This window comes from Spea bombifrons, chromosome 3 (assembly GCF_027358695.1).
Source record: "Spea bombifrons isolate aSpeBom1 chromosome 3, aSpeBom1.2.pri, whole genome shotgun sequence".
Classification (NCBI taxonomy): Eukaryota; Metazoa; Chordata; class Amphibia; order Anura; family Pelobatidae; genus Spea; species Spea bombifrons.
In genome coordinates, this window is record NC_071089.1 from 95,885,086 (window position 1) to 95,908,790 (window position 23,705).

Consider the following 23,705-nt stretch of genomic DNA (forward strand, 5'->3'; position numbering starts at 1 on the left):
GACTAATGGGAAAAAAGCAACCAATTGGCTCCTGGGTTACATCTGAGCATCACAGACCCTTTTACAGCTGTAGATTGTCAGAAGGGAGCAGGAGAAATCATATGTATATGGGAGAGAAGAACCAAAAGGAGCAGCAACGAGAAATACTCTCGCAGCCAGCAAACCCTAAAGGGAAGCACAGAGGGTGACGGGGTGTCCGATGGGATTTCTCTCATCATGGCTGCTCTATATCAGAGCACAGACTCTTCCTCGCCAAATAAATTTTTGGCTCTCAAGGACGTCAGAGAAGTGAAAGAAGAGACCACCTTGGATGAAAAGCTGTTCTTGCTGGCCTGTGAAAAAGGTACGAAGGTGACAAAGCTGTGATATATTTCCATATATTAACCCTTTGAGCGCCACGGGCAATAAGTGCACCGGCCCTTTGAAATTTAAAGGGTTAAGGGAGCAGGTTCAGGCAAATGGCCTTGATCTGTCGCCGTCCCCATGTGTCCATTTATGTACCGGCTATGAATTTGGGTGCAAGGCTCTCAGTAGAATGTTTGGATGCACAGTACGCAAGGTCAGTGTGTTCTGAAGCCTTGTGTATCTGGGATGTCATGAATGCGTAAATAAAAGGGAATGGCCCTAAATCTCTTCCGCTGCAGGGCCAACAAGTGATTGTAGCTTCGTAGAAATGGGATGCATGCTGTAATCATGCGCTTTGTTCTTCAGAAGATAATCTGCACAGTTGCCGGATAGTTTAACTGGACACCAGTAATGGGGATAGTCCTGTTCCCCACAACCAGTGTACCTGGTGTAGCGAAAAAGGTAAACTGTCTTGGCACTACCATGTGGATGCCTGTGGAAGAAACACAATTCAGGCTTGTATTTTAAACTCTAGCTCCACTGTGTCTGTTTATTCACATATCTGGGACGTGGCTGGGGTTGACCACAAGCCTGCTGGATGTTAGGCTGACGGCTGACAGCTGGTTATGATAGGCTGCACATTACGTTTTTATGATCATGTAGCCTGGTCTAAAGCGGATCATGTAAAGAGCGGGCAGCAGTCCACAGGTCATTTACCCAGTGTGCCACGTGGCCATTCGACGCTTGTTTACCAGTTATCAGGAACAATAAAAGCGCCCATGCATGCTTCCTATAGTGAGGGGCCTGTATCCCCCATTATATGTGCAGATATGCCTTTGGGAAGAAATGTTTTCATTATTTATAAACATACAGTTACATACCATCATACTTACAAATACTAACGCACACACGCACACAGTAACACACATACTAACATACTTACACACAGTAACATACTTACACACAAACTGACACACACAGTAACATAATTATATATGCACACAGTAACACACGTATTAACACACTACATACTTTCACAGGCACATACTTACACATACACAGTATCATACTTATACATACATTATGACACACACACACACTAACATATTTACACACACACATAGTAACATATTTACACACAAACTGACACACATAGTAACATACTTATATGCACACTAACACAGTAGCACACGTACTAACACACTACATACTTTCACAGACACACACTAACATACTAACATACTTACACATACACAGCATCATACTTATACATACACCGTGACACTTACACACACTGTAACATATTTACACACAAACTGACACATATAGTAACATACTTTCACCCATGCTAACATAGTTACTTAAAAACACTAACATGCTAACACACACACAGTAATATACTCACACCGACACACAACCTAGTTATACACACCTTTGGTTGTCCGCTGGCCAGTGAAAGCTCTCCTGCTCCTTCATGGTCCTCCCTTGCTGTCTAGGTCTGAGCTCTGGAAATTACATAATATCCCGGCACTCACACTCAGTGTGCGGGGACTGAGGGAGTGCGGCACGGCCTGGAGTGGGGAGAGGTTTGGCAGGACCACGTAACAGCTGAATGCAATGCTATGCATGTATACAAAGGTGTAATTTACAACAATGCATATTATCACTGCCTTCAATGGCTGTGTGTAGTACTGGAGCTACATAGGCTGTGTGTGTCTTCTGCTGCTGCTGGTTTAAATATCCCTGATGCACCACCGGTTATGGTTTAGTGAAGAAGTACAGTAGATGATGAAAATCTCAATGTTGAAAGACTCCCTACGGCTGAACTGGAAGTACATTTCTTTCTCGTAGGACAGTTCTCTGAGGCCTTCAATGTCTGACTTTACATTTTGTTCAATGAATATGCCAGTCCAGGCTCAAACTGGCCAGCTGACATACCAGGTAACTGGCCAGTGGGCTGGCGACTGAGAAGGCCATACATTTTAGTGCAAAGTTTGAAAATTCTTGTAACCATAACAACCAATGAATTAGTCTGATCAGCAGATCACTCGAATTTTGCACCAGAAACAATGTATCCATAATGCCTATTGAGACTCTTCTGAGATTTACAGCCCTCTATGGACAGCATGAATAAGACAGCTGTGTGAAGTGGCCTATCCCTCTGGGGCGGCAGCAGCCCCTCTGCTTCATAACAGGGAGCCAAAAGCCCTCTCAGGCAATCATTTTTTCTGTAATGATGTTTTCCCTGTAAATGTTGCCTATGACAGTCCCTATAAAGTGCTTATAGGGACTGTCATAGGCAACATTTACAGGTCAGAGGCCTGTAAATATGAGGGAACAGGAGTGCTCACTCATTGCACTATGTATTTAGCAAGAGTTCTTCTGTGACTGATGTACCCTCGATATCAGGTCCAGGCCCGAACCCAAGTTACCTACCCAATAACAACATGACACCAAGAGTGGGGTTAAAAGGCCACAGCCGATGTATTTAATACACATTTAATTGTTTTATATGTAATAACACAAGTAAAATTAAGTCTAAATGACCAATATGTGCAGAGTATCCTTGGAAATAATCACTGACATCCGGCCTCTTCCCAAAGGCGATTATTACATGGTCAAAAAACTTCTGGAAGAAAACAGCTGCACAGATGAACTGAACATTAACTCAGTGGACGTCTTGGGGAGAAATGCAATTACAATATCCATTGAAAACGAGAACTTGGACATACTGCAGCTTCTTCTGGATCATGGCTGTCAGGTATGTCCACTCAGTGGAAAGTGAGTGATACTTAGAGCCTCTTCCTATGTTAGCAATACTTTTTTGTTAATCTTGGAGGAAAGGAGGTGGAAATAGAAATGTTTCAATATTTAAAGGGATTTAACAAAGTACAGGGGAGAACATAGAAAGACATTTCAGGAGGAGAATGTTAGAACAAGAGGTCATAAAGTAGAGGGTTAGAGGTGTAAATTTAATTTAAGGAAGTTTAACTTTACCGATAGGGTGGTAGATAAATGGAACAGACTCCCATCGGAAGTAGTAGAGGCTTATAAAGGGAGTTAAACATGTATGGGATAGGCATAAAGCTAAATCTCAGACAAGGCCAGGAACTGATTAAGATCTGAGTCTTCACATCTGGAGAAATAGTTCTTATCTGCCATCAAATTCTATGTTTCTAATACCTGAAGATGATTATTTGTCTACATTAGTATTTGCTAAATCACTAGTGGTTACCGTCATTATTTTTTAAGTCTACAGATGCGCTTCTGGTGGCAATTGACTCTGAAGTGGTGGGAGCCGTGGACATCTTGTTGAACCACCGACCAAAATGGACCACAAGGCCAACTATTGTAGTGAGTAGCTGTCACACTGAAGGGTTTTCCGTTTAGTGCAATAAGGCTGCATTGACTAGGTATAGAAAGCATTGATCTTACTATACACTTCACTCACCAAACATTGGTAGGGTTGTTTTGGCCTAATATTCGCTAATCCTGTCGTTTCTTTTACGTATATATCACATAAACTTTTGGAACTCTTCTTTCTAAAAACACGTGGTTTCAGAAACTCATGGAGCGTATACAGAACCCAGAGTACTCTACAACTATGGATGTGGCCCCGGTTATTCTAGCCGCTCATCGGAACAACTATGAAATTCTTACTATGCTCTTGAAGCAGGATGTGTCTCTCCCCAAGCCCCATGCTGTTGGCTGTGAGTGTACTCTATGTACAGCCAAGAACAAAAAGGACAGTTTAAGACACTCAAGGCAAGTATTTTTATAACAGCAACAAGTTCACCCATGCAGGTAAACTCAAATCACAGATAAATACAAAAAGGACCACACCTGCACGCTCACAGTGACTGGAACCCAACTCACACTATTGTTTAAATCACAGTTGTTTGCATTGTACAAAGGTGTACAACACAATTGCCAATTATTACACAGGTCATATGGCCTCCGCTGGAGTCTTTGGTTATTGTGTGTAGACAGAAAGTATATAGGTTTGAGATCCACTGCTCTGTGGTACTTGTCAAACATTTATAATGATGCTGTCCCTTTAATTCTCATGCCTAATGTAAAGATCCTTGACATCTTGCCTTTATAGATTTCGACTTGATATTTATCGATGTTTAGCCAGTCCAGCCCTGATCATGCTTACAGAAGAGGATCCAATTTTACGAGCTTTTGAACTGAGCGCAGATTTGAAGGAACTCAGTCTTGTAGAAGTAGAATTCCGGTGAGAAAAACTGACCATGTAAAAAAAATTACAAAAATTGACATTATTATTATTATAATTTAATATAACATTTTATACTGAAATACCTCCACTGGGAAATATTAAAATAATAATAAAATACAAATGATAGATGTATATTGGGACTAGAAATAGTCTATTATCTCAGATATAAACATGTTTTATATTTTTTGGTTTCTTTTTAATGAAATCTGACATCAAATTAGAAGTCACTCCCTAACTTTTTTGCTTAACCCTACTGCCACCCAATATATTGTATTATTGTATATGGCCTGGTAAACAATAGTCTCAAAAACATGTCTTTCATTAAACTATGTACTCTACAGGAACGATTATGAAGAACTTGCTCAGAAATGTAAGACCTTTGCCAAAGATTTACTGGCCCAGGCTAGGAACTCACGGGAACTTGAAGTCATCTTAAACCATCAGTCCAGCGATGAACCTGTGGACAAGCGAGGGCTATTAGAGGAACGCATGAACCTCAGCCGTTTGAAGCTGGCAATCAAGTACAACCAAAAAGAGGTGGGGATGCGGTGTTAATTATGTACAAAAATATAAATTTCTTCGTAATACTACTGCAAAATGAAAAATCAAACCCAATCTGATGATGTACTGATGACCATAACATTAAATCCTAATGAGTAAAGCATCTCATCCAACAGATTGGTGGTCAATACATATATTTGCAAAGCATCCAATAATACATTATTTAATTTAAAAACATTAGTGGTGCCTATGTAGCACTTTGAATGGTTTCAAGAATATTATGTCTATAGACTTAGACCATGTTTAAACCGTTAGACGTAACATAAGGATGTTTTACTTCACTGAGTGGATGGTAGATAAGTGGAGCAGGCTTCCTACATGGGATGGGCATTAAGGCTATCTTTAACAAAACACATAACCAAAGACACCATAAGATTTGGTGTGATTAAGGTAGACTCTGTTGGCTGCATGATTCTTATCTGCCGTCTAATTCTATGTTTCTATAAGTGTTGTCCCTATGAGTTCCCTGAACAGCCCCGTTTATATAGGAGACAGAACGGCACCGTGAGTGTGCTTGTTGGAGAGTTGCTTTGCTAATAGTATTTCAGGATTAAATCTGTTGGCTGGGTCGGTGCCATGTGCCGAACGTTGGCAGCCTTCCCCCCTGCTGCATCAAAGCACAAAGAAGCCTGATAAAGGAATGGACATATGGCATCAGCCAAAGGTAGCCAAGGGGGTGCAGATTAAAGATGCAAGAATTTGAGAACTTTGATGTTGCTTGAAAATCATAAAAGAAGAAGAAAACATTACTTGCATTGGAATTCAGTGCTGGTTGATGTATCCGAGTCGGAGGTTGCCTTGACATTTTCTGAGATGGTTCTTTAGATACACAGCGATATGGAATAAAATCGTTTTTGTGCAGAATTCTTCTGTGAGACCAGAGCTCTAAAGTGCAGCTTCTCTGATAACATACACAAAACGCCTGCCAAAAACTGAGCATGGCAAAGGGTCTGGGGCCTCTGGAAATGGATGACTTTAATTTCAAAGTATTAGACATTTTGAAATAAAATTGAAATAACACCCTTTCTGATCTGGATCCAGGTGCATGGCAAGGTTTAGTTTATTTTAGGCCCTAAGCAAAACGATTTACTGGGGCCCCATCTTTAAAACAGTGAAAAGTAGCAGTGTATAACCAAAGAAACACAAAGGTACCACAATTGTTTCCTAAATAAAATGTATTACAATAATTGGCTTGAGAACACCCCTGCTGTGCACGTGGACCCTCAGGTCTTACGGGCACCCCAAAGACCCAATGGCTCTACTATCCAGTTAAGGACATTTGTAATTTTGTTTATGCTTTTTGATGTTTGTAAACACATTTTGAGCAAAGTTCCATTTATTTGCTCCATAATATTTAGATTAATTTATGTTAAAAAAGAATGCATGTATGGTGATGGTGCAGAACTCAGCAGAACTTTTGGAGGGGGCAGCATCTTGTATAACGTCATTGCTTGAGAATAGAGGAATTGGTGTAACACTTATGTATGTATCACCTTCTTGGACTAAACAACTACTCAATTGGCCCCATCCTGGGGTATCACGGTGCCAACAGGAGTCCTGGACCTCTTCTATGTGAGGGATTAGCTGGTTCTGGCAGTATCAGTTCCTGATGGGGACATCACAGTTGAAAACAAGTTAATAGCACATATTAAACATCATGAAATTCAAGAGGTGTTCTCATAACGGAAATAATTTAGTCAGCTAACAGAACTATCAGTCAATATGGACAAGGCTGGGACAAATATCAGAATGCCCCACAGTTTAACTCTTCTATGGAACTGTATTACTACAACAGGGTAAATTCAACCTCCAGGAGGGTGAATCTGGATTGGGCCAAGTGATATCTCCACACATTGCTGTTCTGGATACTTGATGGTAAAGCAAATAAACCAAACAAGAAAATGCTAAATAACACGCTGCCTAATGTCAGAAACAATTGGGATTTGGTGGGACAGGTCAGGAAATGTTTTGGCCAATGGCCCGTCCCACCTGAGTCATCTTTGCTGGTACTTGAGGTGTTGCAACTGTTAAATAATTAGAAGTATTTTTTGACATTGGCACCTACCCTCTTATTTTTCCCCTTTTTTTTCCAGAGAAAATAGCTGCCATTGCATGCATACAGAATTTTTACAAAAAATGTCACCATACTTTAAATGTCTTTCTTGTTTATTTGCTTGGCTAACCAGTAGTGGTAATGTGTGGAGAGAACTTTGGCTAACTTAAAGGAAATCATTTTGGAAAACAACTTGGATGAGGTAACAGGGTGGAGTCGTTTTAGTTAACAAAGCTTAAAATAATCGATTATTTTCCGAATGTGAGCTCTGTACTGGTTCCAGTAAAATGCTGGGTTCTGGACAGTACTCCCTATCTTCCAAAGGACACCCCTCATCTGTCCCATAAACTGAACTCTATCCCGTGGTAGGCAAAATGTTTCCATCTCCTGCAACCCTTGAATGTGTGTTCAATAATTAAAAGCAGATGGCAGCTTGGCCACTCATGGGAAAGGCTGGGTCACGGACAGTCCTTCCAACATTGGGTCATACCTCTCTAATCATATCCTTACTCAGAAGAGATTTTAATATGGAGTACATATTAACTATTTAGAAAAATAAATATTAAAAAACAAACTTTAGTTATGACCATAGCTGGCTAGCCTGCTCTGCTTTCAGAATGGCTTGTGAAGGGGGCCACTTTTTATAATGGATGCTAAAATTGAATAGTGTGATACTCTGCGCAGCTTGCACCGTGAGTTTCTTCTGAGTTGAACAACTTCAATAGAGCTTCAATTAGATTTGCTTTGACCTACACACAATAGGAGAAATCCTATGTTGAGCAGGTATAAAGAAGCACTTTTGTACAGAACATGGATCATGAAAACGGTTTGTTAAACATCTGCCCAGGAGCTCCATGAGAACTTTGGCCAGTAAGAGCATTGAGCATTGTAACATAGAAATAGAATGGTATACGTGTTGTGTGTTAATATGGGAAATCATTGAATTTCACTCTTTGTGTTTTTAGTTTGTGTCACAGTCCAACTGCCAACAGTTCCTCAACACAGTCTGGTTTGGACAAATGGCGGGCTACAGAAGGAAGCACACTTGCAAGAAGATTTTGATTGTTCTCACTGTTGGCATATTTTGGCCTGTCCTCTCCATCTGCTACTTAGTCGCCCCGAAGTCACAAGTGGGACGTATCATTCACACCCCTTTCATGAAGTTTATAATACATGGAGCTTCCTACTTTACATTCCTTTTGCTTCTCAACCTGTATTCTTTGGTTTACAATGAAGACAAGAAGAACACGATGGGACCAGCGCTGGAGAGAATAGACTTCCTTCTCATTATGTGGCTGATAGGTATGTTTTATAGTATTGCTCAAAGTGTTGGTCCCCACTGTAATGCCATGGTGTCTGATTATCTATTAATGTTTTTTTGTGTGTATTACTTTGTTTCTGTGGGGTAATAACTAATCATAGAGTTGTAGGTTAATAGAGATGAGTTTATACTTTTCTTCTAATAGTCCTAACAATGCATTACCATCATTTTAAATTATTCAATTCCCAGGGCATATATTCAAGTAACATGAGCGAATGGTTCAACCACACAAACACATTTAGTGCATGTATTGCCTCAATTTGCATGCTGTTTTCAATTAAAAAGCAGATTGCGGCCAACCTCTCAGCAGCCAATAAAGATCGAAGTAATTGAACAAGGTTCGATGAATCTAAACTAGCCATAAAGAAGCTAGCCTTCTTTTTTTTTTAACAATGTGTTCATTGACTTTAGTCCTGACTCCATATTGATAGGCTTGATTTTTGATTTTTCGGGGAAATCTGATGAAAGATCTTTAGATACAAGGTTTAGATGCTTAATTGAATCGGACTACGTATGTGATTATGTTTGTTGCTGTTTAACCAGCGGAATACACATTGGTGATCCCAGATATAAACAGCTGATATAATCCTAAAATAATCTGAAAACACTTATTGCAGATCAGGCATCAGAGACACTTTAAGGAACAACGTGGCAGATGACTACTAGTGAGCAACCCATTGATTTTTGTTATCTGAAGATGTTGGGCCATACCACCCCTGCACAATGCACATTAATAATTAATAATGAATTAATAATTGAATCCTTTGTGCACCAGAGGATGAGCGACATCTTGCTTTGCTTTTCATTGCACCATGGTGGCCCACAAAGGAATAAAAATAAATGCAATGGAATAGTACCATGTTCTGGATTATGGAGCCTGGTCGTGTAAAATGTGTTTTTATATTATCAAACTCCCCTAAGAGTGGATTTACTGTCTCAGGACACCTTTCCATGACTGCTGTGTCCTAAGGGATTTGGTTTGGTCAGCCACCTACATAGCAGACACCCGCCGCTGCCAAGCACTACCTCACTTTACGCCTTCATACGTACTCCTTCTCAATGATCTCAGCTGTTTGCTAAGCTGTGGTTGGCGTAGGAGCTAAACCGGGCTGTTTACAAAAATCTGTGTACCGAGAAACTAGCATGAAAGAAAAGGATCCTTTTACTAAATGCTCCTCTGATCTCTTTATTGGATCTCCTGCTAAAAATGTCAGGTTTTAAGACATGTAGTACATAATTAGACCATAACATGCTTTTTCTTCTTATATAGGGCATTGGATGTTGTCTGTGTACTATATATAATTATAATATATATATAATAAGTGAAACATTGGGGAGTAAAAAACTCAAAAAATATGTTTAAAAGTGTCTGAACCCATCCCTAATGGAACATCACTTTGAGTTCTGTTGCATATCCAGGCCTAGGGTGGCGGGTTTGCCACGTAGCATGGAGCCAGTTGGCTTTTTGGGCTATCTGTCTCCCTGTAGCACCATTGCTAAATGGGACAGTTAACAGGTAAATCAGTGATCTCCCCAACCAGCCCGCCATCACTATGGAGGACTCTGCTAAGTCAGCTCAGTCTCGTAGGCCACTTCTGCCCGCCGCTGCCGTACATCTTTAAAATACGAGGTGCAGGGATATGACGTCCTATTCCAGCGCTTAGCAGAAGGTGGTGCATAGAAAGAGATTTGCAGCAGCCTTGGGCGAAATACAATCCATATGACTGCCACACTCTTTATGATTATCATATGCAGATAATTTGTGAAATTCAGGACTGCATATTTCATGCAGATGATCACAAGAGGATTAGAGCTTGCTTTCAGTAGCATTATATCACTCCTTACCTTCTAGATTGTAAGCTTGTTTTAACAGAGTCCTCCCTACCTTTTGTTTCTGTAATTCCAAATTAGTGTGCACTACTTATGTCTAGTTTACCCGTTGTACAATGCTCCGAAATATGATGGTGCTATATAAATCAATAAATAATAATAATAATAATAATAATAATAATAATAATCTTGCCCCTCAGTTGGGTATGTAGTAGAATCGAGCTATGGCACTGGAATATGACTATTTTGTCATTGCCAGAAAGAGAGTTGACACGATGTATACTGCAAAGCACTTATCTAGCTGCATAAGGAATTGGCACATAGGTTTACTTGGATTCAAACCGAATGTGATATAACATGTTATATGTGAACCTTGCATTAGATTAGATAAGATGGACCTTAAGCCTCTGCTGCCCACATATGGTCTTAATAACCTATATAGTGAAACATAGTACAGGTCCCAGCCGCTGTAGCATCCTCTGCCCCCTTAAAATAGCATAAGCTGGCCTGCCTTCAATCAGTTCCGAGATTTATTCATAATTCTCTGAAAGCCTGGTTTGGTTAAATCCTGGGATTTTGGATTGCTTTATAGATTTGTGGCCTTGAGCCGTCATACTGTTTGTTCCTACATGTAGGCTACTTTCATTTATACCAGGGCCTGAGAACAAGACCAAAGTACTCGCTTCGACCTGCCCGTTCTCCTTGTAAACGCTAGCTTTACTGATACAGCTGGTTTTATTTTGGCTTTGTGTAGACCCTGAATTTTAGAGAATTACCTTATGTATATGTAGCTGAATCTTCTAAATAAAGAAGCTTTGTGATATTCTCCACTTTTAGTGAATATGCTGGATAGGTTCTGATTCTTACACACATACAAGAATAATAACTTGGCATTAATCAGTACATCATAACTAATTTAATGGGAATTAATTACTAAATAGTGAGCAGTGACTAAAATTATGCATTCTACAGAGAAAACAAAGCTCTCATTAAAGGAGATCCTCACTGGTGCTTGCATAATACAAGTTTTTGGAAAATGCTCAAAATATTGTATAACTTCTTTGGCATTAAAAATGACTCCGGAATCTACATAAGACACCATAAGAAACGCTATCTCTGCTCTGTGATATGAAACAATGTATGTCTCTTTCCAGGAATGGTTTGGTCTGACGTCAAACGGCTTTGGTATGACGGATTGGAGGACTTTTTAGAGGAATCACGAAACCAGCTAAGTTTTGTAATGAATTCCTTGTACTTGGCAACCTTTGCTCTAAAGGTGGTGGCTCACAGCAAGGTGAATATTTTCCTATTTCTAAATGTTCATCAATGACCGTACTCATCAATGGCCGTACTCATCAATGGCCGTACTCATCAATGGCCGTACTCATCAATGACCGCACTCATCAATGACCGCACTCATCAATGGTCGTACTGTTTGTTATTTTAAAGTGCGGCCAGAAAGCATAATACTGAATTTTAAACATATTGCATCAGAGCGCTGCTGATTTCCAAAGCAACTGCTCCCCATTAATTATATATTCTAGAAATTATCTTTATTTATACACTGCCGTTCAAAAGTTTAGGGTCGCTTAGAAATTTATTTATTGTTATTTGGTCTATTAAAATAACATGACACGAATCAGAAATACAGTGTAGACATTGTTAATGTTGTAAATGACTATTGTAGCTGTAAACATGTATTATTTGACCCAGCTAATGTCCTTGGATAAACGTCTGTAAAATTGTATTAATAGAGTTTATAGCTGAAGTTGATAATTTGTATTGGGTCAACACAGACAAACCATGTAAAGTGTTATAACCTGGGACCTCGGGGGTCCATTTCTTAATCAAGAATAATTTCTATGAAACCAGTCATTGATTGTATATGTTAAGTCTTATTGATTGAGGGGTGGCAAGCTATGAAATTAGATGACCTTGATGTGTATCTTCTGTCACTAGTTCCACTCCATTGCAGAGAGGAAGGACTGGGATGCTTTCCATCCTACGCTGGTGGCCGAAGGTCTTTTTGCTTTTGGAAATGTGCTTAGTTACCTCCGTCTCTTCTTCATGTACACAACCAGCTCTATCTTGGGTCCTCTCCAGGTAAATAACTGACCATCCCCACCCATAAAATGAGTTTATGATGAATGGAAATATTTTGTGTGAGGAAAAGGTAACATACAATACAAGAAATGCGGTCTCAGCCACACAACAATAGGCAACTAGACTCGCAACGTTGAAAGCTTACCCCCAAAGCAAATATAGAATCAACTATCATTGGAACATCAGCATTCTTTGAAAAATAAGGGACTATCTGTTACGTTACAGAGCATTGACCTTGCTTTGTACACTGGGGAACAGTCATGCTGGAGCAGGAGAGGGCCTTCCCTAAGCTGATGCCACACACTGGGAAACATGCAAATGTATTTGGTATGTTGCAGCATTAACATTACACTTCACTGAAACTATGGGACGCAAACCCTGAAAGACGGCCCCGGAACATTATCCCTTCTCCACCAAATTTTTCAGTAGAGACTATGCGTACCAGTAGGTAGCCATCACCTGGCATCCGCCAAAGCCAGATTCATCGATCAGACTTTCACTTCTAATATTATGACTCCATTCATTATATTCTTGCTACCTACGTTACTACACAACACATACACTGAATTACACAGATATAACATATTATTATCATGAATCCGAAATATTGACAGATTAATGTCACATCTGGTATACATAAAAACTCCAATAAAGGTGGAACTAGGAGACCAGAGCACTAGCTTGTTAAATGAACCCCATATGCATAGTGCATGCCTTTTTATGTAATATGTGATTTTATACAGAAGCTGTTTGTGTAAAATTGTTGGCGTTTCTTATGAATATGGTAAACAGCCCCTCCATTCACACACACAAACACTGCAGGCTATATGCTACCTGGTGTGGTTTAATACATTATAGTTCCTTTCCGTTCGTCGGCACATTTGGCACGGCTGTTTATGCATTTGTGGACACTGAACTTGGTATTACAATGTAAGTGCCCTTTCTTTTACAGGTTACACAATTTAGGAGGAAAAGTGTGTTTATAACATTAACCTATTCAGCAAACATTGATTTAGAATCTTAGAAACAAGTAAAAACATAACAAATAGATCAATTAGATATTATCCAAAATAATAATAATATATTCTTACATCTGAAACTAGCAAATCAATATACAGTTGTGACAGTCAGTGAGTAAGTAAGTCCTAGGAGGACTATAGGCACAGTGCTGTCACTCTAATTAAGACCTCCCAAGGCAGTCTCGGAGGTCCCTAATGCTTCTGGATTAGGGGATTTCTGTAATTAGCTTATAGCATATTCATTACCATTCCTGATCTTTGCGCATTATGAAAAGTACCCAATTTTCTCCGGTGCTAAAGGATTTGTTTTGGACAGCACTGGCTGATGACTTTAAGTGCTCATTATGTATGCTGTGTATTTCATGGAGACTCTAAATCCCCATTCATATCGGGGGACCAATAAATCTGCTATAATGGAGACATTTTCTATCATTAACTCTTACTGCTTTACATTATGGGTGCACAAATGTTAATGTACGGCAAGGGAGAGGCTCAAGATAATATAGAACAAATATAGAAAATAATATGGCTATAGTCAGTGACTATTAAAACTCTAGAGCTATTATAGGTTACCACACATTTAGAGAGACTTGGTTTTGTTGTCATTTGAAGGAATATTTTCTGCCCCCACAGTAATTAGCATATTTTAGATTTTGGCTTGTTGGCTTAATATCCACAGAATTAGTATGATAAATATTAACCCCTTCAATCCCCTATGGACGTACCGGTACGTCCAAAAAACGCATCCCAAGAATCCCCTATGGATATACCGGTACGTCCAGCCCTTCTTGCAGCGTCAGGGACACATCCCTGTCATTTCTTCACCTTAGATGTCAAGTTCACAGGCCTAGCTTACCAGGCTGGGCCTCTCCTAAACTTTTATAAATTTCGTAAGATAAGGGAATAAATCTGAGATATATTATATATAGATGAGGAGGATTCAAAAAAACAATGTTGCAAATAGTGTGGGATTGAAAACGTGGTACTAGCGTCATATTCCACATTACTACTTTTGTTACTGGTAGAACTATTGTCCAGAATGCTGACAGTCCTTTCTAGACCAGGACTATCTAACTGATTTCAGGGAGGCATAAGGTGAATAAGAACAGATTTAATATGAGTTCTAGTAAGGTTCTCTGCCTTTTACAGATTGGAAACATAGTTTTTACCCTCCTTATCTATATAGAATATATCATAGATATATTCCCTTTTTTTTAAGAGATGACTAAAAGTTAAGTATCCAGGGGGAAGCAATGACCTTTAGTTTGGCTTTTAATTTTTTTTTTCCTTCAGAATGCCATGACCTCAACATTTGAGGTGCACAAAATGGCTTTGTTGGGGGTTTGGTAGATGTGGGCGGTATATGGTAAGCAGAGTTGTGACTGGTTAGGGCCATATACTTAACTTACCATTCGGCAACACATTGAAGCAGAAAGCCGAGATTTGATTGTAGTCTGTGCTACAAAAGCACAGATCTCAATTTCATAGCTCTTTGGGCCGGTCGGGGGAAATCCCATTATCTTCCAAACCAGTCCATGATCCTTACATCCTGCAGACACAGGACATCTTGGGGCAGTGCCTTAAAATCGTGACTGTTCTATTTAAATTGGGATGGTTGAAAAGTCTGGAACATTCCCCTCTTTAGTTATTTAGATTTTTTTCCAGGTGTCTATTGAGATAAAATACAAGAATCATGTTCTCACAGTAATTCCAGCTGCAGTCAATGGGTTTTAGGGTGTCAACATTAGCTTTTTTCTTTCAGGGTGCATACACATTTGCTAACCTGCACGTGTAAAGTACTGCTCTTCATTTTTTGGCATGTAATTGCATCTGTGAGTTTGTAAGTCATGCATACTACATATGTCCTATATGTCTGCTGTGGTCATGTTATCCGTTCTTTGGTTCCATTCAAAATCCACCCACCCCCAATTACACTGGGCTTCAGATTTCATCTATTTTTTCATTTGTTTGTCTTCCTTAAAGGTCCATTGGAAATTCATTTTCATATTAAATACTTATTGGAGTCCATTTTGTTGGCCTCCAGTGCAACTCAAATTGCAACCTCTGTTGGTGACTGTACAGTAGGAAGATTGTGTGTAATAGAATAAAACCATCAGCTCAACAGTATGTATGTGTTCTTGCAGATATCAATGGGCCAAATGTTGCAAGACTTTGGGAAGTTCCTGGGTATGTTTCTCCTTGTGCTCTTCTCGTTCACCATTGGCCTGACCCAGCTGTATGACAAACGTTATCCCACTAGTGAACAGAAAGACTGCGTGGGGATTTTCTGTGAGCAGCAAAGCAATGACACCTTCCACTCGTAAGTTCAATACTAATGCTTTATTTTCCATACAACACTTGCGATTTAACGCTAGAGTGATCTAACGGACAAAGTATTATAGGTTATGTAGTTTAATGCCACAAGTGACTTATATAATGCATTTTTTTAGCACACATAGCTATATATTTAAATGATTGAAAAATATTTTATATTTTTGCATGTATAAAATCAACTTGTGATGTCAAATACACAGCCTTTTGTGAACAATTTTGGACCGGCATTCGCCAGCCTTCCCCTAACAGCCAGAAATCGGGATGTATGGTCTCAGCAAGGGTTGCCTGATCCACTTCTAGTGACGGGCCCAGTCGCAATTATGACCCAGGGCCAGACTGGGACTGAAAAGCAGCCCTGGAAACATTTGGAGACCAGCCCCATATAGTTTATCTCGCGGTCGAGCTCTTGTACCCACACGCACCCCTTACACATACCCGAGTCACACTATTTGCCGTACAAATAACTATAAAACATTCTTTTTATCACATTATTTGTATTAAAATACCAGAAAGCAAAATTGTTAAAAGGCCCTAATAAATTAAATACATTACACATAATGGAATCAAAACATTTGCTACTGCAAACATTTTTAGATGAAAAAGTGAAAAAGCTGCCCCAGGCTTGCCACTCTGCCCCCTTTTAACCCCCTATATGCCCCTCTGCCTCCAGAAATGCCTTATACCCCCTATATGCCACTCTGCCATATAGGGGGTTAAAAGGCATATCACAGGACAGAGTGGCATATAGGGGGGTATAAGGCAATTCTGGAGGCAGAGTGGCATAAAGGGGGTTAAAAGGCATATCATGGGGCACTCTGCCTCCAGAAAAGCCTTTTGCCCCCTATATGCCATTCTGCCTCCCTGATTTGCCTTATACCCTCCTATACAGGGCCGGCCTTTGGGGTGTGCGACCTGTGCGACCGCACAGGGCGCCACACTCCAGGGGGCGCCGCCGCGGGGTCCGCTGCCGCCAGTAGCGTACCTAGCGGGGGAGGGGGGGCGGTCCGCACCGGGTGCCGCTCATCAGGGGGGCACCCGGCACCCCTCCAGAGACGGACAGTAATGTCCGCCGCTGGAGGAGCAGGCTCGCAAGGGAGCGGTATCGGAGGTCTTTAACAGACCTCCGGCTCCCTTGAGTGATTTTAAGCCGGTTCAAGGATCTCCCTGTTAAAGACCTCCGATACCGCTCCCTTGTGATCCGCGCGGCAACAGCTGCTGTGCGCCAAGGTTTGTTGTCAGATCCCGGCACACAGCACTGAAGCCGCGCCCACCGCTGTCCGTGCCCTCTGACCCGGAAGAAGACAGAGAGGACAGAAGAACTGAAGAAGAGGAGGAAAAGAAGCTGCAAGGAGAAAAGAGGAAAGGTAGGAAAGCATTCAGTGAGAGTGAGAGTGAGAGTAAGAGTGGATTGGTATGTGTGGATTGGTATATGTGAGCATGAGTATATGTGTGGATTGGTATATGTGTGTGGATTGGTATATATGTGTGGATTGGTATATATGTGTGTGGATTGGTATATGTGTGTGAATTGGTATATATGTGTGGATTGGTATATTTGTGGATTGGTATATGTGTGTGAATTGGTATATATGTGTGGATTTGTATATGTGTGGATTAGTGTACGTGTGGATTGGTATACGTGTGGATTGGTGTATGTGTGGATTGGTATGTGTGTGGATTGGTATATATGTGTGGATTAGTGTATATGTGTGGATTAGTGTATACGTGTGGATTGGTATGTGTGTGGATTGGTATGTGTGTGGGTTGGTATACGTGTGGGTTGGTATACGTGTGGATTGGTATGTGTGTGGATTGGTATACGTGTGGATTGGTATACATGTGGATTGGTGTATGTGTGGATTGGTATATGTGTGGATTAGTATATGTGTGGATTGGTATATATGTGTGGATTAGTATATATGTGTGGATTGGTATATATGTGTGGATTGGTATATGTGTGTGGATTGGTATGTGTGTGGATTGGTAAGTGTGTGAGAGTGATGGGTGTTATGCTGTACCATTTCCAATGTCTTTTTCATGATCTAATTATGCTCTAAAAGTACATCATAACTCCTATAACTCTATACTGTTCCATACAGTGGCAGAGCTGGGAGGCAGAGGCCTTGCACCCCCACCGTAGGACTCCTGAAAGGTAAGTGAACTTCAAAGAGGAAAAGGGTAGATAGTTAGGAGGGGGTAGATAGGGAGAAGGGAGTGAGGCAGGGGAAAGGGGGTAGATAGGGAGAAGGGAGTGAGAAGGGGTAGATAGGGCAGAAGGGAGTGAGAAGGGGTAGATAGGGCAATCATACTCCTATCATGCCGAGTACATCCTGGAATCTGGGTATGCCTGGGCATGATAGGAATGTGATTGCTGTTAATCATATATATATATATATATATATATATATATATATAATTGTTATTTAATTGTTTTGTCCTATTTTGGTGTGTTACTTACTTTAAATAAAAGTGTTAGATTTTTTTATGGTGTGGGGGGGTCATATTCGGTTTTGGCCAGGTAAATGCTGCACTTTCGGTTTCAGTCCAGAATTCGTTTCGGTGCATCCCTACTACTAAGCCAGACAATGAAGTGGTAGGCCTACACCACATCAATGTTTGGCATAGTATATAGTGATTGGGGTTTTGTTACAAGTTTTTATTCCTTTCTTTTTTTGGGATGGGGGGGGCGCCAGAGGAGTAGTCCGCACAGGGCGCCAGAACACCTAAGGCCGGCTCTGCTCCTATATGCCACTCTGCCCCATGATATGCATTTTAACCCCCTATTTGCCACTCTGCCTCCAGAAATGCCTTGTAGCCCCTATATGCTACTCTGCCTCCAGAAATGCCTTATACCCCTATATGACACTCTGGTATATAGGGGGTTAAAAGGCATATCATGCGACAGAGTGGCATATAGGGGCTATAAGGCATTTCTGGAGGCAGAGTGGCATATAGGAGGGTATAAGGCATATCAGGGAGGCAGAGTGGCATATAGGGGGGCATAAGGCTTTTACATAAAAAATATTATACAGTTTGTTCAAAAAATAAATCAGTTTACTGACCTTCTACTTCTTCCACTCTGGGGCTTTTTCATCCTGGCCTCCGTCGTCTGGTAGCTGCAGGCCGCCGTTTTCTATGTTGACAGGATGTCAGTGACCCGACATCCGGTGCTCCAGCAATCTGAGTGCGAGGGGGCGGAGCTTTCACCCCTCACGCTCCTCCCATCACTATGCGGCCATCAGATTAATGGAAATTTAATCTAAACGGCCGCTGCGTGCTGATCCCGCCGGCCGGCGCTACTTTAATTCTTTTTTTTTTTATTTAATATGCCGAATCGGCTTGCCATATTAAGTAAAAAAAATATATTAAAGTAGCTCCAGCCGGCGGCATCAGCACGCATCGGCCGTTTAGATTAAATTTCCATTAATCTGATGGCCACATAGCGATTGGAGCAACGTGAGGGGTGAAAGGTCCGTGCGAGGGGGCGGAGCTTTCACCCCTCACGCTGCTCCCATCACTAGGCGGTCATCGCACACGGTCGCTGGGTGCTGATGCCACCGGCCGGCGCTGCTTTAATACTTTAATAAAAAAGAATTGAAGTAGTGCCGGACGGCCGCAGCGGCCATTTAGATTTCGAGCGGCCACCCAGCCTACGGATCTGCCGGCCCACCGTGAAATTTCCCGGTATCCCGGTGGGCCAGTCCGGCCCTGTGACCATGGTAGTTACGCCACTCCTGCCACCCTCTCAGTAAAGTAAAACTTTCTTACACATACCTCTGACCTCCTGGTGTTAGACTATGGCCTTTTGTTAACATGACTTGTTTTAACATACAAGTTATTGTATGAACCATCAAACCTGTAATATTTTTACAAATGATTAAGTTTCTTTCAAAAGTACAGGCCTATAGAGAGCCGATGCTCTTTGGTACAACATAGGCTGGAGTGTTACAAACGTTCCTCGGGTAACACATACAGTAGGTTATGGTCCCTTGTGCTGTAGATCACTGAATGAAGCATGTGATCCGTCTCTTCTCTCTTGTTACAGTTTCACTGGGACATGTTATGCTCTGTTCTGGTACATCTTTTCTCTGGCGCATGTCGCCCTCTATGTGACCAGATTTACTTACAGTGAGGAGCTTCAGTCGTTTGTGGGAGCAGTTATTGTTGGCACATACAACGTTGTGGTTGTGATCGTCCTCACCAAGCTTCTAGTGGCCATGCTGCACAAAAGCTTCCAACTCATAGCTGTAAGTTGTTAAATCTATGTGTGCAATATTATCATTGTGAATATCACTCCTCTGTATGTGATATCGCAGTGTGAATGTCAGTCTCCCAAATGCCATATCACAATGTCAATCTCAGTCTCCTAAGACCCACATTACAGTGTGGGTGTCCGTCTCCTATACATTGTAATAGGTTCCTTTGCTATCTTGTGCTCTGGTTAAGGCTGTATCCCTTCTGATTTATAATAATACTGTTTTTACATTTAATGGTGTGATCAGAAATAGTCATCATTTTATGACATTTTGTTATTCAACAGTGCATATTTGACTGAATTATCAATTGTTAAAATGAATCCTATTGCATCTTTTACATCCATTTAGCCATTTGCCATAGAACATTTTTAATAGAATTATGAATGTATTAAAGTAGCATTAATTAAGAAGTATATAATCGGGACAGGCTTTTAGTACCTTACAGCTATTTCCTCTGAGCACTCATGTCAGGCCTGTTCACTGCCCAGACTTTCTTTTCAATTTCCATCGTGTGGTTTGTCAGGTTCAGTACTGGCCAAATTTGACACAAAAAGCAGACTTAGACACAGATGATTTAGCCAGAAATTTAAAAAAATTGATATCAAAAGCATTTGTGTGACATTTTTGGTACATCTTTGTTGCTCTGGAAATAAACATTACCTCTGCTGCACTAATTATCACACACGTGATAATTGAGTGATACATTTGTAAGAATGGGATTACCACCAGCTTAATAATCATTGAAAAGATGGCCACAAACAATTCATGATATTGACATCACTAAACAGTAAGCACCATGTGCGATTCCTCTGTTCATCATTTAAAGCCTAGAGGAACATTGGATCCCTACAGATAGAGCCAAGGTTAAAATGTTCTAACAGATGCCCTTGAGTGATCAGCTTCTATGAGCCATGCATTCTTTCAGTGTCTCGTATCTGTTTATCTTTGATGTCCTAGAATCATGAGGATAAAGAGTGGAAATTTGCAAGGGCTAAGCTTTGGCTGAGCTATTTTGACGACAAATGCACTCTGCCCCCTCCTTTCAACATTGTTCCTTCTCCCAAGACTATCTGCTACTTATTGAACAGTATGAGCAAATGGATCTGTTCCCATACACCTAGAGGAAGGGTAAGGAGGCAGAACAGCTTGAAGGTAAGAAAGGCCATTTGAGAAAATGACTGCTAATTCATGATCATGTATTATGTGCATGGAGCCTTCCGTCCTACATGTATGTAAATGTTATTACGACATAAGTGATTAATTCATCAACGATGGCCCTACACAGTTGCGTAAGTTGGCTTTTGTACATTATTTCTTTTCAAGTGTACCTACTAGGTAATTTTATTTTTCAAAACATTTTAATGAGGACCACACACAAGGTCATCAGGCACACCAGGCAAATGGCCAGTGGGCTGGTCCTGACAGGGCTTCCACCCAAAGCTGAATATTTCTGCCACATATGTAAAAAGATAGATGCTCTGAAGTCAACTGGCTTGGTGCCCCATTTTTAAAACCTGCCTGGGTACCTTCTTTGATGGCTGTATGACCAGTATTTAAAAGGAGCTTCACCATCCTGGGCTGACATGACCGCCTATATATGAGGGAAACTGATTACTAGCATCATAAACTATTGACATCTTGTGCTTACATTACCCAACTTACATTTACTTGCTTAGGAGGCCACTCTCTATGGAAGTCACCAGCAGAGGTTGTACGGTTGGAAAGTATTTGTCATGTCTAAAATTAGAACATCAGAGATTGAAATGCTGTTTTAGAAAGCATTATTTACTTGAGCAAAAAAGACCACTCCTTCTCTATGTTTTAAAAATAATACAGAATAAAAGGCTTTGTAGGGTATTTGGGTCAAATGAGCAAGTCATAAGAGTTAAATGGGTAAGTGGGCAGCACGTGGTCGCACTGGATGGAGCATAAACTGGTTGGGCTTTCCAGTGCACCCCTAAAATGTACCGCTGTAGACATGTGACAAATTGGAAATACCAAATTGGAATACTTAAGAGTTTTCAGCTCCTGTCAAGTTTGAAGTGTATTTGATTAAAATTTTTAAAGTATGGAAAAATATGTTTTTGAGATGTTACACGATCGTGTTAATTAGCCACTAGTTAGTTTTCCATCAGGCGTAACGGGGTAAAACCAGCTATACACACTTTACTGTGTCCTCTTTCAATAAGAACTTGAATTTATTAAAATATAATTGGAAAATTTTTCATGGTCACAAAGCAGGACGGATGTGGATGAGTAAGTCTCTATGTTCAGCTGTGTTACACAAACAGCTTTTGTGTGCAGCTTACAGTACATATTATACCAAATATAGACATATTGCACACTTTTTGATATTAAAAGCTTTAGTGTGTGGTTTTGATATCTGAGCTGGTTGGTTGCGAATAAAACTATCTTTTGGGAGTCCTAAAGAACTAGACTTTGCTGAATTTATCGTTGGGAATGCCCCTATATTTGAATGAACATTGAACTTGCAAGTAATATTTCCGTGTGACAAAAATTGTCATAAAACAATAACAGAGAAGATTGTCCATGTGGTGGTTTGTCATTTTTAGGAGTGGAAGAGCCTGAGGCAGAAACGAGATGCGAATTACCAGAAAGTCATGTGCTGCCTGGTGCACCGTTACCTGACATCCATGAGGCAGAAAATGCAAAGCACAGACCAGGCCACGGTGGAGAACTTAAACGAACTCCGGCAAGATCTGTCAAAATTCAGAAACGAGATGAGGGATCTTCTGGGGTTCCGCACCTCAAAATATGCAATGTTCTATCCACGGAACTAGGAGTTGTTTCCTGAACAGTATTTTGTTTATAAGGCCTTTCCTCACACTCAGTTAATGGCAGCATTAATTTACCGTATTTGGTTCTTCACATTCATCCTAAATAACATTGCTTGCTCACATTTAATCGGTGGACTTCATGATCATTTTCTTTCTTCCTTAGAAAGGTTTACCTTTTTTTGCAAATTCTTTCACTTGAATGCAACCAGTGGAACCAAAACATTCCCTCAAAGTGTATCTGACACCAAAAATAACCTTGACTTCAAACACTAGACATTGTTGTGTTTGCATTGTTAACAGAATATATGGCAGTTTCCAAGATATTTGTAATAAAATATTTCAGTCTACTTGCTATGACGCTCCTTTTTCTGTATGCACGGTGGGTACCCATCTCACTGTGCTATTTATTTATGGACTGCAAGCAGATTCCGTAGCACTGACCACTGATATTTAAAATTGACAATATTCAAATTAAATATGAACACTAAAGGCTCTGATCTTACAAATATATAGGGTAAAGAGTGATTCAAAAAGCTATTAAATGAACAGCTTATTTGGATCGGATAGGTCAGTTTCATGCTGTCTCTGCAGATGGGACAGAACATGCATATGGAGATGGCTTGAAAACTGCCAAAAGGTTTGTTAAAATGTTCAGATCTGGGCAGTTTATTTTACCGTACCTATTGGTTGTGTTTTTGTGGATAGAACCACTAAAATAGTCTCTAATTACAACAGTTTATAGTTAGGAGAGCTTCATATACTAGGGACAGGATCATGCCCAATGCCTGGTTCAACATGAACCTCTTGACAACTGGAGAGCTTATAAATTATTGCTAATAACTCAA

At 40.5% G+C, this 23,705-nt stretch overlaps 1 protein-coding gene across 1 annotated transcript; it reads left to right on the plus strand.

The window, feature by feature from the left end:
• The first annotated feature begins 92 nt into the window (after positions 1-92).
• On the plus strand, positions 93-23,207 carry TRPC1 (transient receptor potential cation channel subfamily C member 1). Its single transcript, XM_053460680.1, is given in 14 exon segments — positions 93-157; positions 159-343; positions 2,949-3,106; positions 3,598-3,699; positions 3,908-4,110; positions 4,451-4,582; positions 4,927-5,122; positions 8,165-8,501; positions 11,505-11,644; positions 12,310-12,453; positions 15,617-15,792; positions 19,852-20,053; positions 21,020-21,214; positions 22,636-23,207. Coding segments are annotated over 14 exon segments (2,454 nt in total). The 5' UTR covers positions 93-101; the 3' UTR covers positions 22,864-23,207.
• Positions 23,208-23,705: the final 498 nt, after the last annotated feature.